This window comes from Pseudocercospora fijiensis (genome assembly GCF_000340215.1).
Source record: "Pseudocercospora fijiensis CIRAD86 unplaced genomic scaffold MYCFIscaffold_8, whole genome shotgun sequence".
NCBI lineage: Eukaryota > Fungi > Ascomycota > Dothideomycetes > Mycosphaerellales > Mycosphaerellaceae > Pseudocercospora > Pseudocercospora fijiensis.
Window position 1 is genome coordinate 3,249,427 of NW_006921539.1, and position 12,611 is coordinate 3,262,037.

The 12,611-nt window shown below is 49.4% G+C and overlaps 4 protein-coding genes across 4 annotated transcripts; 2 read left to right on the top strand and 2 right to left on the bottom strand.

Annotated features, from left to right (window-relative positions):
* Positions 1-3,523: 3,523 nt before the first annotated feature.
* MYCFIDRAFT_64453 (uncharacterized protein) lies at positions 3,524-5,483 on the bottom strand (the record flags this gene model as incomplete). The annotated part of the gene is made up of 6 exons (XM_007931601.1): positions 3,524-3,764; positions 3,825-4,358; positions 4,437-4,621; positions 4,675-5,008; positions 5,081-5,211; positions 5,292-5,483. 6 exons carry the CDS (start codon positions 5,481-5,483, stop codon positions 3,524-3,526), a joined length of 1,617 nt encoding a protein of 538 aa, XP_007929792.1.
* A 583-nt stretch (positions 5,484-6,066) lies between these two features.
* MYCFIDRAFT_142619 (uncharacterized protein) lies at positions 6,067-7,763 on the top strand (the record flags this gene model as incomplete). The annotated part of the gene is made up of 4 exons (XM_007932107.1): positions 6,067-6,273; positions 6,336-6,388; positions 6,440-6,736; positions 6,806-7,763. 4 exons carry the CDS (start codon positions 6,067-6,069, stop codon positions 7,761-7,763), a joined length of 1,515 nt encoding a protein of 504 aa, XP_007930298.1.
* Positions 7,764-8,200: 437 nt separating this feature from the next.
* Positions 8,201-10,353, bottom strand: MYCFIDRAFT_64454 (uncharacterized protein; the record flags this gene model as incomplete). Its single annotated transcript, XM_007931602.1, has 4 exons — positions 8,201-8,951; positions 9,014-9,222; positions 9,279-9,515; positions 9,583-10,353. The coding sequence occupies 4 exons, from the start codon at positions 10,351-10,353 to the stop codon at positions 8,201-8,203; spliced, it is 1,968 nt and encodes a 655-aa protein (XP_007929793.1).
* A 375-nt stretch (positions 10,354-10,728) lies between these two features.
* On the top strand, positions 10,729-11,895 carry MYCFIDRAFT_142354 (uncharacterized protein; the record flags this gene model as incomplete). Its single annotated transcript, XM_007932108.1, has 1 exon — positions 10,729-11,895. A coding segment is annotated over one exon (1,167 nt), but the record flags the coding sequence as incomplete, so codon positions are not given.
* Between the last annotated feature and the right edge of the window lie 716 nt (positions 11,896-12,611).

Here is a 12,611-nt window from a genome sequence, read left to right on the forward strand (position 1 = left end):
TTTAGGCGTCTAGGAGCGTATTATATAGGGCAATACTATTTTCAAGTACGATAAGATAGTAACGAATAAGAATTACTAGTAGTACAATATCGACTATACTTAGGATCCTATAGGTATATTCCTAGTACCGTTACCTAACTACTCGCTAGACGAGACCGACCTTACTAACGCGTACCTTTTTAGTAAAATTATCCCTCTAAAGCTCGCGACTCGGGCTAAGCCGGTTGCCCCGCTAACTAAGGCGATCTAGCTAAATTCCTCGCGCGCGTTACTATCGACTAAGTTAAATACTCGCTAGAAGCTAACCGCTAGCCCGTTCTTAGCGCCTCGCCTACCGTCGAAGATGCTACTACCGTCTAACCTATTCTCTACGCCTACGAAGGCTCTAGTTACGGCTTAGCTACTACTGTCTAACAATACGGTTGCGTAGCTATAGTATAAGCTCCTATCGCTTCCGATACGCTTGCTACCTTTGCCCGCCCTATAGGAAAACACTATAGGCGCCTACGGACAATACTAATACAATGCGACGGCAATTAGTATACGTAAGCTTAATTTACAAGCTCTCTACTATATGCGCTAGTCCGAGTTAGCAGCAATCGAGGTGCACTAGCTATAATAGATACTAGCTAAGGCGTAGATCCGCGAAGCAACTAAGCGCTAGATAGCCTAGTAGTATCGTCTTTCCGCTACAGTCTTAAAGGAGTCGCTTACGCTATCGCTAACCTATCTTTACTACAATTTCTTACGCGTCGCGCCGTAATAGGCAATCCCTATACTATACCTAATTAACGAGGACGCTTTTAAGCTGCTCGGCAGCGTATAAGGCAATACTACTAAGGATAAGATCGCAAAGCTTAACGTATAGATAACCGACTACTTTAAGCTATACGGTGCTATACGCGACGCCGATACGCTACTATTGCTAGGTACCGACTTCCCTAATATCCCTATCGATTAGTTAGACCGCGCTACTACTATAGCGGACGCAGTTAATACCTCGCTATCCGATAATAAGACTATAAAGACCGTCGCGCCTTAGCCGCAGCTAAAGGCGGTTTAGACTATACCGACTAGCTTACGCGACGCTCTTCGTAACTGTCGTAATAAGCAAGTATAAGACCGACGCAGTTATTACTAGAGAGACACGATTCTATACCTAGCATTACCGTTCTAGCATACTATTTAGGCTTAGCCTTTATACGACGCTATTACGCTCTTTTGCCTTAAACCTTCCTACGGTGCGGCCTGCTAAGGACCTTTGTTTTAGGACACTATAGACAGTACTAACCTTTTTTGTAGGGAGGGAGGCTGTTACGATATAATACTATTGTATGTACGATAGTAGGTAGCGGTTACTATCGACCGCTGCGGTCGCTATTGCTACTAATAGTAGGACTATTATATAGATAGCTTGCCTCGCGGCACCTTAGAGAATACATTAACTTTTGCATTGCACAACCGTTACGATACCTTCGTACTATAACCGTATGCCTAGCACTTATTATCCTTAATCGTAAGGCCTTAAAGAACTAGCTAACGGTATTCTTAAGAGGCGCATTCTTGCTATTAAACTATAACTCGGCGTTCGCGGATAGGTTATAGTAGCGTATAAGGCGTTACGAATCTATAATAATACCTTATATACTACTATAAAGATAACGTCCTTTAAGGCCTTCTTTAACCGTAAGCCGCTAATATAATCTCGCTTTATTATAGCGGAGGTTATAGTAGCGGTAACCGAGAGTAATACAGACCTACTATTTAGACCTAATAAGCTACGTATAGTTAATAATACTATAGACGATAACGAGAGCGCAGCTACTAAAGACGCTAACCGGTATAATACTAAATAGAATAGTAGGAATAGGCCTTAATTTAACCCTAAGAACTTACCTCTTAATCTATCTATAAACGATAACCGGTATAGTAATAGCGATATATTAGTAACGCCTCTTTACGACGTCCGTAATTAATAACGTACGATTTATACCTCTAGCGCTAGTATATCTTCCGCTATAGACTATATAGTAGCCGCTTAGGAAGCCGCTAATCTAAAGGCTAATCGTATATAGAAGTATAATAATCTATAGACCTTCGAGATTAGTAACATTATTAGCTTAGAGATCTCTAAGTAGTATAAGGTACTAAATAGTCCGAAGCTAATTATATACTATATAATAGAGTAATACGAGGACGATAATAGTATTAGCTAAACTACTCTATAAACTGCTATATTCCTAGAGGCTTATTAAAAACTACTAGTATATAAGGAACCTCGTTAAAGGTAATAGCTTCTTCCTCGCTAACTTCTTAGTCTATTCTAGCTATAAGAATAAGGAAATAACCCTCTCTAAAGTCGCTAAACTATAGGCTCGTATACTATTAGTATTATAATACGATACTTTATATATACGATAGTAGGTAGCAGTTACTATAGACCGCTATAGTCGCTATTGCCCCTAAGGGTAGGTATATAATATAGATAGCCTAGCTCGCGGTACTATAGAGAATATATTAACTTTATATCGTATAATCGTTATAATACCTCTATACCGTAACCGTATACCTAGTAATTAGCTTTATATAGTACCTTATACTATATTAAGAGCTATTATCGCATAATAATAATAATAATAATAATAATAATAATAATAATAATAATAATAATAATAATAATAATAATAATAATAATAATAATAATAATAATAATAATAATAATAATAATAATAATAATAATAATAATAATAATAATAATAATAATAATAATAATAATAATAATAATAAGGGTTATATAGTACTAACTAGCGTTTAGAAGAGGCGGAATACGAAGGCCTTACTATATAGAGGTAGTAGATAATAAATAGAAATATAAAGATAGTAGAGATAGTAGAAGGAGGACTATAGTATTTATTAGAGGATTTAGGGCTCTTTCTATATATAATATTAGCTAATTATTCTGTTCTAAACCTCTCTATCCTTTATAAGGCATACTATCGCCTATAGAAGCCTCTAAATATAGTTATTATCCTCCTTCGAACTTAAATATATACTTCCTACTTCTATAGATATACTAAGAAAACTATTCTCTTATATTCTATACCTACTCTTTACTAGGAGATAAGCCGATTATTATATCCGGATACGATAGTAAGTATATAGTAGTATACTAAGTATACTAAGCTTATAAGAGAGCGAATTTAGCTAAAAAGGGCTGTTTTTATTAAATACTAGGGAAGCGCTTTTTTAGTAAATTAAATGAATTCTAGTCAAATAGGCGCTATTTGACTAAAGTAGTAGTCTAATGAAACGGCGACAACATAGCTTGCACTCTGAGAATGCCAAGCCAAGAATCGAGGTCGGGACTCGGTGCCACCCCTCCAACCCTCGTTCGCACCTGCTTTCGTACGTTTCGTGGTGAAGTCTCATGCATCACCAACTCCGTATGATTATCATCCATCGCCAACTCCGTATGGTCATCATCCATCGCCAACTCCGTACGGTGAAAGACAATACCCAAGCACTAGGACTCCGAATACTGCTTGTCGCGCACCCGAAGGAAGATGACTTCAGCATGTCGCGCTGCCGCAAACTCTGCCTCGGACATCAGAGCCCCTGCCGGCGTCCACAAAGTGGTCACGGCCAAGTACACAAGAAAAGCACTGATGAAGCCATAGTACCACACGAGGTCAGCGATATACGACGCTCCGCCGATATCAACTGATGGCTTCACGTTCTTGACCAGACTCGGAAGCGTGGGGCCTCTACACACAACACACATCATCAGCAAAATGTCTCGGCGCGCATCACTTTTTGGAACTTACATGCTTACGAGCATAGCTAATAAAGCTCGCCAGTTCCACCCTGCATGGTAGGCATACCTTCCATTCGGATCGTAGAGCGACGGAACTTCGACGCGTCGTTGTTTGATCAGCCAATAGTCAGCGATACTGATGGCAATGATCGGAGCGAGGAAGATCCCAAGACTGGCCATGAAGTTCAGCAGGCTCTGCGCGCTGGTGATGATCTTCCACGGTACCATGACCCATCCACCTGTGATCGTGCATAGCACTGCTGCTCTCCGTATATTGATATACTTGGGAAAGAAGCTGGCTAGATCATTCGAAGCAGAAATGACGTTGGCAGACACATTGACGCCGATTTGAGCCACCATCCACGCCAGTCCGCAGTAGAAGGCTGCCGCGCGACCTCCTGGCGATTTCCACTTGCTCGCGAGCGTTAACGGATCCCAGACGTAGTCTCCATATAGCACTTTGGACGCCGATGCGCTGATTATCCCGAGAATTGCTATGGAAAAGCAAATCACCGGGAAGAAGGCGCATTGAAAGTACGTGGTTCTTTAACCGCGATCACGCCAATGTCAGCACAGTCTAGTCTCTGGGCATGAGCATGTTCTGCAATCATTGCAGTCTCACCTGGGCTTCTTGAGGTACCGAGTGAAGTCAGAGATATTGGTACCGACAGTCGACCAGCTGCCAGTCTGGGCTGTCAATGTAGACACAATCAGCCATGATTTCGTCCAACCTGAAACTTTTGGCTTTTGGTCCCAGATGTCGCCAGATCCGCCCGCTTGGACGCATACCGCTATTGTTGTTCCAACCTAGTCCCAATCGATCAGTAGGTGATGACAGGGTTTGAACGTGAGAGACTGACAGCAGCAGTGATCGTCACGACGGCCTTAAATACAAAGAACCACTTCAATTTGTGAGGCCGTACGAGAAGAAAGGGCAATTGAATGCACCAGAATAAGAAGTGGCTGAGAAGGCCTTGACTCGTGATGCCAGCGCTCTTTGGCAGATGGTTCGGTATGTCCAGGTAGCTTGGCCAAATGGCAGCCAACATGACGGTCAAAGCAATGCTGCCGGTATACGTCTGAATAGCGTGCCAGAACAGCGCGGTAACAATTCGACAAGCCACTGGAAATTTGCCGCCAGTGTACCCAAAGGCCGCCCGAATCCAAATTGGGAATGGGACTCGAAGATACGCCCTGAAAATCAATAACAAGAGGGTCAGCAAATGTCTCAGACCTTGGGATGCGCTCAAGTTGTTGATTTCTTACCCCGGCGCTCCATTGAACGCTATGGCGAACGACATCACCGCACTCCCGACCAAGACGCACCATATGGCCTCGCGATAAGTCAGGCCAATTGCCAGCACGCTCGCGCCGATTTGCCACGATTGCGCTGAAAGCTATACGCAAGCCTGCATCAGCTTTCAACCCACCTCTACCGAATGTTCACATCGGAGGGTGACGAAGAACTGGCGCTTACTATGTCAGAAACCCAATACCCAAGCATCGAGACTGCGGTCCAAGTCCGTCGTTCTGGAGGCGTGACATCAAGGTCAATATTTGTCCATGTCCCATCTGGAGCATAAGAGGTCTCTTGCTTTGGAAGGACCCATCCTGACAACCGCGTCTTTTCCTTGTCACGCTCTTGAGCCTTTCCGAGTACCTGAGCCATTGCAGTGCTCGAGAAGTTCAATTGTCCCTTGCTACAATTTCGAAAACGGTCAACGACGAGCTCTCTTCTCACAGAGTCCAAAGTGTGGTGCGATTCGACCTCGCAAGTACCTTCTTGTCCAAGAGTGTGCTCGTCTTCGGGCTTTAATACAGCAGCTGTTCATCTGCCTATCTTTGAGACCATATCTGAAGTGCCGCACCAACAAAGCTTTCTTACTTCTCGTGCGACCAAGGATGAGAACCACACAACAGAACTACCTGAACTGTCTATACAGGGAACACGCATGCATTGTATCCGGGTACCGAGTTGCTCGCGCGAGTTGTGGAGGCCTTATCTTTGGGCATGTCAACACCAATGATAAGCAGCCAATACCCTGTCGCTACCTGCATATCTCGACCTCGACAACTCTACCCGGCCCGGAATAGTCAACTTTGCTGTGACGGCCAGTAGTAAACATGCGATGCAAACAAAGGTCGTCGTCTATGCCACTACCCGAAAGCCCTCCAGCATCCGGACCAGCCAAGACCAACTTCCAGCATCATTCCGCGACTGCATGATATAGTAGTCGTCTTTCATGGACGAGATGAAGATAGATGTCGATGAGCTCACCATTGCACAAGTGCACGATGCGTTTCGAGATGGATCTCTTACAGCCGTGTCATTGTGTGCTGCTTACCTGGAGCGTGTCGAAAGATTGGACAAGGCTGGGCCAAGAATTAACTCGACGATGAGTCTATCTGAGACAGCTCTACAAGAAGCAGAAGCCTTGGACATGGTATGGCAGACTGCAGTAGGTAAATGCGAAGATTCCCAGCTCCGAATAGCATTTGCTGACACTTGAAATAACTCCAGAGAAAGTTCAAGGGCATTCTTCACGGAATCCCCATCCTAGTAAAAGATCATATGTCTGACCCTGAGCCAGAAAGAAACCAGGACTTCTGATACTGACTAGCAAGTTTACAGGCAGATACCAAAGGTATGGTAACGACCTATGGCTCAGCAGTGGCCAAGAACAACATACCCCCACAAGATGCATTCGTGGTGACCAAGCTTAAAGAGGCCGGCGCAGTCGTCCTTGGCAAAACCACCTGTGCGGAGTGGGCGGCGACATGGTTCAGCGCGAATGGTGCCACGGACTATGAGTTCACGAAGAACCCGTACAGCTTGGAACATGATGTCGGTGCTTCGTCTGGTGGCTCCGGCGCGGCAGTAGCAGCTAATCTTGCCATGCTTGCGGTGGGAGAAGACACAGGGTAAGTAGTGCGATGGATGGATTTGAGTCACGAGTCATCCGCTGATGTCAGCCTCTTCGTTTTACAAAGCGGATCCATTCGAGTCCCGTCGTCGTTCTGCAATCTCGTCGGCATACGTGTCACCCCTGGTCTGATTTCTCGCAGTGGCTTTTGCCCTCTTGTCAAAATACAGGACACCCCTGGCCCGCTCGCGAGGACGGCAAGAGACTGTGCCATCATGCTTGATGCAATGGTGGGCTATGATCCGCTTGACGAGTACACCTACGTCGCAGCCAATGCAGAGTCTCTAGGTCTACCGAAAGGAGGCAGCTATGCGGCCCGGTTGGAGCAAGGCCTCGATAAGCTGAAAGGCGCAAGGCTTGGCGTCATGAGGCAACTCTTCGGCTCAGACTCAGATCAGCATTGCCACGCTGTAAATCTCGTTGTACGCGACACGCTGAAAGCCTTCGAGGAAGCCGGCACGAATGTCATCGACGTGCACATTGACGACGTCCAGAGGGCCTTCGCTTCCTGTGAGCTCTACACTATCCGATCACGCTCGGACATCAACTCGTTTCTGGCAACCAAACCACATCTCCCGCAAGATCTCGCGGAAATCGTGCCTCAGCAGCCTGCGAAACCATACCTGGATCTCGTGTCGGAGATGGCTCACGGTCCCAAAGATCCTCTCGAGCATCCCGCGTATGCCTCCCGACTTCTTGCACGGGACGAATTGAAACGCAAGCTTGCGTGTCTTTTCGCAGAACACCAAATCGATGCATTGGTCATGCCCGATGTACAGGTGCCTCCACCGCTTCGCAGTGATGCCTACTCAGGGCGTTTCGACAAGGCCTCTTTTCCAACAAATACGTTCCTCGCGAGTTTGACGGGTCTGCCAGCTGTTTCGGTTCCAGGCGGCTGGACAGCGGATGGCTTGCCTGTTGGCTTAGAATTAGTTGGTCTAGAGTACCATGAGCAGCATTTGCTGGAGCTTGCACGAGGCGTGGAGAAATTGAGAGATGCAAGGCGAGCACCACGCGGTCTGTAGGAGGGAACGAACCGCTTCAGGAGCCTTACAAAGAGGGCATCCCCTCTGCCTGCCCCTCGATGGACGTCTAGTTGTCCGCACCAATCAGCACCACCTAGATAACAAGTGTCACCAGCGAACATGCCGAACAAGAAGTTTTCTGGCCAAGCGTGCTGTTCAGCAGCTTGTTGAAGACTCATGTTGACTTCGTGACACGAAATGATTGCACCACAAAGGTGAGTGGACGAGATTGCTTTCACAAGCTCCGGGTAGAGTTGAGGTACGCACGAGAATCAACCTCGACCGGTCGGTACCACCGTTAGAACTTCGCGCCACAGGCCGGCTACGTGCAGATGGGAAGGGGGCCGTGCGGCCGTGCGTGCCATGGACGAGGCCTTAGTGCGGAGCATGCATTCTCGTCTGTCGATGGCGATTTGTGTGTGCACCGACCCCTACGCCTACGCCGCACCTTTGCTCTCGACGGCTTCGGCTTCCTTTCCAGCGTCGGCGTTAGTGCTGTTGATCTCGTGCACTTCATTTTCGGTGAAAGCTGGCTCGTTTGCAATTGTTGTCTTTGCAGAGTCCTCTCTTCTCTCCACGTGCAAGAGCGGGCTCATATATCTCGGGAAGACGCAGCCAAAGACGATCGCGGAGAGGCCAAGCATGGACAGAATGAATCCAGTGATCATCATAGGATCGTATCGTAGGCGGTGAAACTCTGGAAAGGCGAAGCTGAAGATGATCGCGAGCACGGGGCCCGAGATATAGCGCAGAAGCACTGGCCAGAATACGGGTATCTTCCAGTTCTTTCCGCGGCCTACGACGAGATTGAGGTCACGCCTCAGTTGATTGCCGGAATAAAAGGCCAGGTACCAGAAGCGAGCGGCAAAGACATTCCGCTTCCAGGATCGAGCAGCTGGTGTGCTCGGTGTCCTAGCCATAGCAACAGCCAGCAGTGAGCACACCACGTACAGTCCGAAGCCCGCTCCAACACCAGCCGCAGCTATGCCCGTACCATGAGCGATGGTAATCCCGACGAGCAACCCACCAAAATACGCGAAGTTGTAGATGCAGAATGCAGGCAGGCCAGTTTCCGCGACAACGTCGGCCCACCGATAGATTGTAGTACTGCCGACGACTTCTGCAAAGACAACGAAAATGAGTGCCACATTGTTCACCCACCTATCCACGCCATCTAGGAGATAATATCTGGAGCAATGTCAGCGACTGCTCTACAGACTGTAAAGCCAGCGTCGCTCCTCCATTCTTACCCAAATTCAGTGCAGTATGGCAGACAGAGCAGAAAGGCGCCGATCGTCAGGCCAGTGACCACGCACGCACGAGAGACACGAGTATTGGCATCGCATATCATCGTGGCCACGACATCCAGCATCACGAAGGCTGAGCTGTACCCGAGGACGATCAAGGTGAAGAATAGCAGGAATGCCCAGAAGTTGGCTCCAGGCATTTGAAGCACAGCCTGTGATAGGTCAACAATGAATGCGATGTCAGCGATTCTAAATGAGGGCACTGTACCTCTGGAAGCGTGTAGAAGCCAACCACGAACGCACCCAGGCGCTCTCCGTCTTGAGGCCAGAGGCGGAGGAAACCAACGACGCCGAACACTGCAAAGGCTGCGAGGTTCTCAAATAGAAGATTGCTTCCGCAGATGAGGATGGAATCCATGACAGCATTCGAGTACTTCTGATTGTAGGATGCGTAACTCGTGAAGTAGCCAAAGCCGATGCCTGTCGAGAAGAAAACTTGGCCGACCTAGAGACAGCGAGGTGAAAGGTCAGCAGATGTCGCATGCGAGGCGAGAATGTTCATCTTTGCTCACGGCAGTCTGCCATACTGTGCCTGAAGCCAGCTGATCCGCTCTCCACGTTCTCCACAGGAGCCCAATACCCTCACTCGCGTTCTCCAGTGAGACGGCTCGAGCGACGAAGATGACGGTGGTCACAATCGGAATGCCCATGGAAAAGTAAACCACGCGTCCCGTCAGTCCAACTCCTCTTACGATGGAGATCCACATCAAGAACCAGACGAAAACACTCCATGCCACAGTCTCGCCGATCAAGGCGACATGGGGATAGTGCGTGTATGTCACGTCGCCGTTGTCGATGCTCCCGGAGATGGGCGGCGGGTTCGCAACAACCTGGTTGTCGTAGAAGTCGGTGATTCGGCCTTCCCACGGCAATGGACTTGTGAAAGAGTGGCGAAAGTAGGACATGATCCAGGCCAGGTTGACGGTAAAGTAGTGCACGACGACGAAGCTGACAAACACCGGACCGATGCCAACACCACGAAGGCGCCTGTCGATGGCATTGAAGGCGATCATGGGGCCGCCGCGGTACGCTTGTCCAATGCAGACCTCCAGCACGAGAGCGGGAATGGCGATCAGGAATACGGCCAGGAGGTATGGGATGAACCATTGGAGGCCGTGGTTGTTGTACACGACGGACGGATAGCGGAGAAGATTGCCCTGTCCCGCACAGCCTCCCATGGCGGCCAGGAGGAAAGCTGCTCGCGACGGCCATTGGTCGCGGCCATCGTTGGACGTGGGCGGCGGAGGGGCTACGACATTGATCGCTCTCCGGATGGATTGCATCGTAGCTGTGGGCGACGATGGAGCACATGTAGTGAGTGGGTGGAGAGATGAAGCAAAGCGGTTCTTGCCCTCTGTCGCTCCATTCTCTGGCACTGCCAAGGCAATCGTTTGGCTTGGCTTGGCGGACATTCCATGCTGGGAAAGAGCACGCCCCGCCCCGCCCCGCCCCGCATCGTGAACCTCGCGCTTCCCCCCAGCGCTTGTGCGTCTCCATCAACACCTGCCATTTGCGCAAAGATGACGGACGCTTCACAGTAAGCTCGAGAACATGCTGCACCACACTTTCCGCCGAACATTTGCTGATGCTCCTATCCTCGCTCTTGCAGCCTCCTCAATCACGCCCACAAGATCTTCAACGATATCGTCAGCGATGTAGAAGCCCACTTCGACTCCGTAGCATCGAGTCTACGCCATCAGTTCTCCAACCAGCCGCTCCAGCTACCGACACGACGACCGCCGCCGCCGCCGCCGCCGCCGACCACGTATCGACAGATAGAGCGATGGTTGTCCAAACACAAGGCTCTTACCGCTGCCATTGTGGCCTTCGCCGTCACGGGCTCAGTGGCTTCATACATCTACATGAGGAGTCAGAAGCTTCATCGGAAGCGACGTGCGGGGAAGTCGGCCTCTGGCGCTCGTACAGACATTGTCGTCGTCGCAGGCGCTGTCGCAAATCCCCTCACCACCGCGCTATACCTCGAGCTAGAACGGCGAGGATTCGTCGTCTACGTCGTCGCAAACACAGCAGAAGACGAGCGATACCTCCGGAGTCAATCCCGAGCCGATCTCATACCGCTTCCGCTAGACCTCGTAGATCCATTCAAAGCCGAGGGCCAGACGATGCGCTTTCGCACCATGTTGACCCGCCCGCGTGTTGCCTTCGAAGGAGCCGAACCGCACAGACTGCACTTCAAAGGCTTGGTGCTGGTGCCAGATACACAGAGCTCGCCAGCAAGAGTAGAGCATATCAGCAGCGAGGAGTGGTCGGATGCGCTGAATGCGAAGGTGTTGAACACGATCGCGACAACGCAATTGCTCCTGCCGGCCGTCGTCGAGAACAAGGCAAAGATACTGCTGCTGACACCGAGCGTGGCTCCGGCCCTGAGACTGCCTCAACACTCGATCGAGAGTACTGCTTACGGCGCACTGCAGGGCTTTAGCTCATCTCTAGCTGCTGAGCTGGAGCAAGACGCAATCACGCTGTCACATCTCAAACTTGGAAATTTCGACATTCCTATGGTGACAGCAAGGCAAAAGCGAGAAGGGATACCACCGCCGAGACTCCGGCCGACGCCACTCCGCCAGCTGCACGACACCGTCTTTGACGAACTTGTCGCCAAGCGACCACATACACGACTACACATTGGACGCGGCAGCAGAACGTACGATCTTATCGGCAGCATGGCGCCACCATCCTTCATTGCATGGATGATGGGTGCTGGCACAAGACCGAGCCTCGCTCGAGGGACAAGTGACGAGTCTTTGTCTCGAAGTGCTGGCAGTTTGACTTGGGAAAGGGTTGACGAGAACGAAGAAGCATAGAAGTGTCGCACCCTGCCTGCGGCTGCTGTCTTCGCCGAGTGTCTTGTGCGTTGCATCAACGCGATAAGGGATAGCTGGCATATACTATCAGCGCCTGCCATCACGAATCGGTCAACACCTCTGAAGATCCTCAGATGGATTATACTTTCGCAAGGGGCAATCATGAAATCGACGTTGCGGAAAGGTACCATACTCAATTTTAACGAAGATACAGATACCAGCGAGCTATACAGAATGTCCACACATCGAAAGCATCCCAGATCTTGACAGAAAGTGCCCCATACTTCCATCGATCTTCTTTATTCACAAGCCAAGCGGTACCGCGCCTAATTAGATCAACTTCTGGCTTCCCTTCTCACTGTGCTCCGAATCCACGCTACCGCTTGGCCAGCGCGAATGAGACAGTCTTTCCCGCGTCAGGTCCAAGGAATCTTTGCTCTTGTCAAAGCGGCGATCAAACTCGTCAAACTTTTGTTCGAATCGCTCTTCTTCTTCGCGATTTCTCTGTCGCTGCTGCTCTCTGATGAGTGACTGGTGCAGAACCCGGACTGCCGGGTCATTTTTCTGTGGCACCGCCGAAAGTGTGCTCAAATCGACACCGTCTTCTTCTGGCTGTGATTGACCCGCAGGTGGTCTTGGTTGAAAGAGCCTGCCGATTCGAGACACGACAGCACAGGCTTTTCTGTATCGTCGAGTGATCGAGAAAGGTCTGCGTC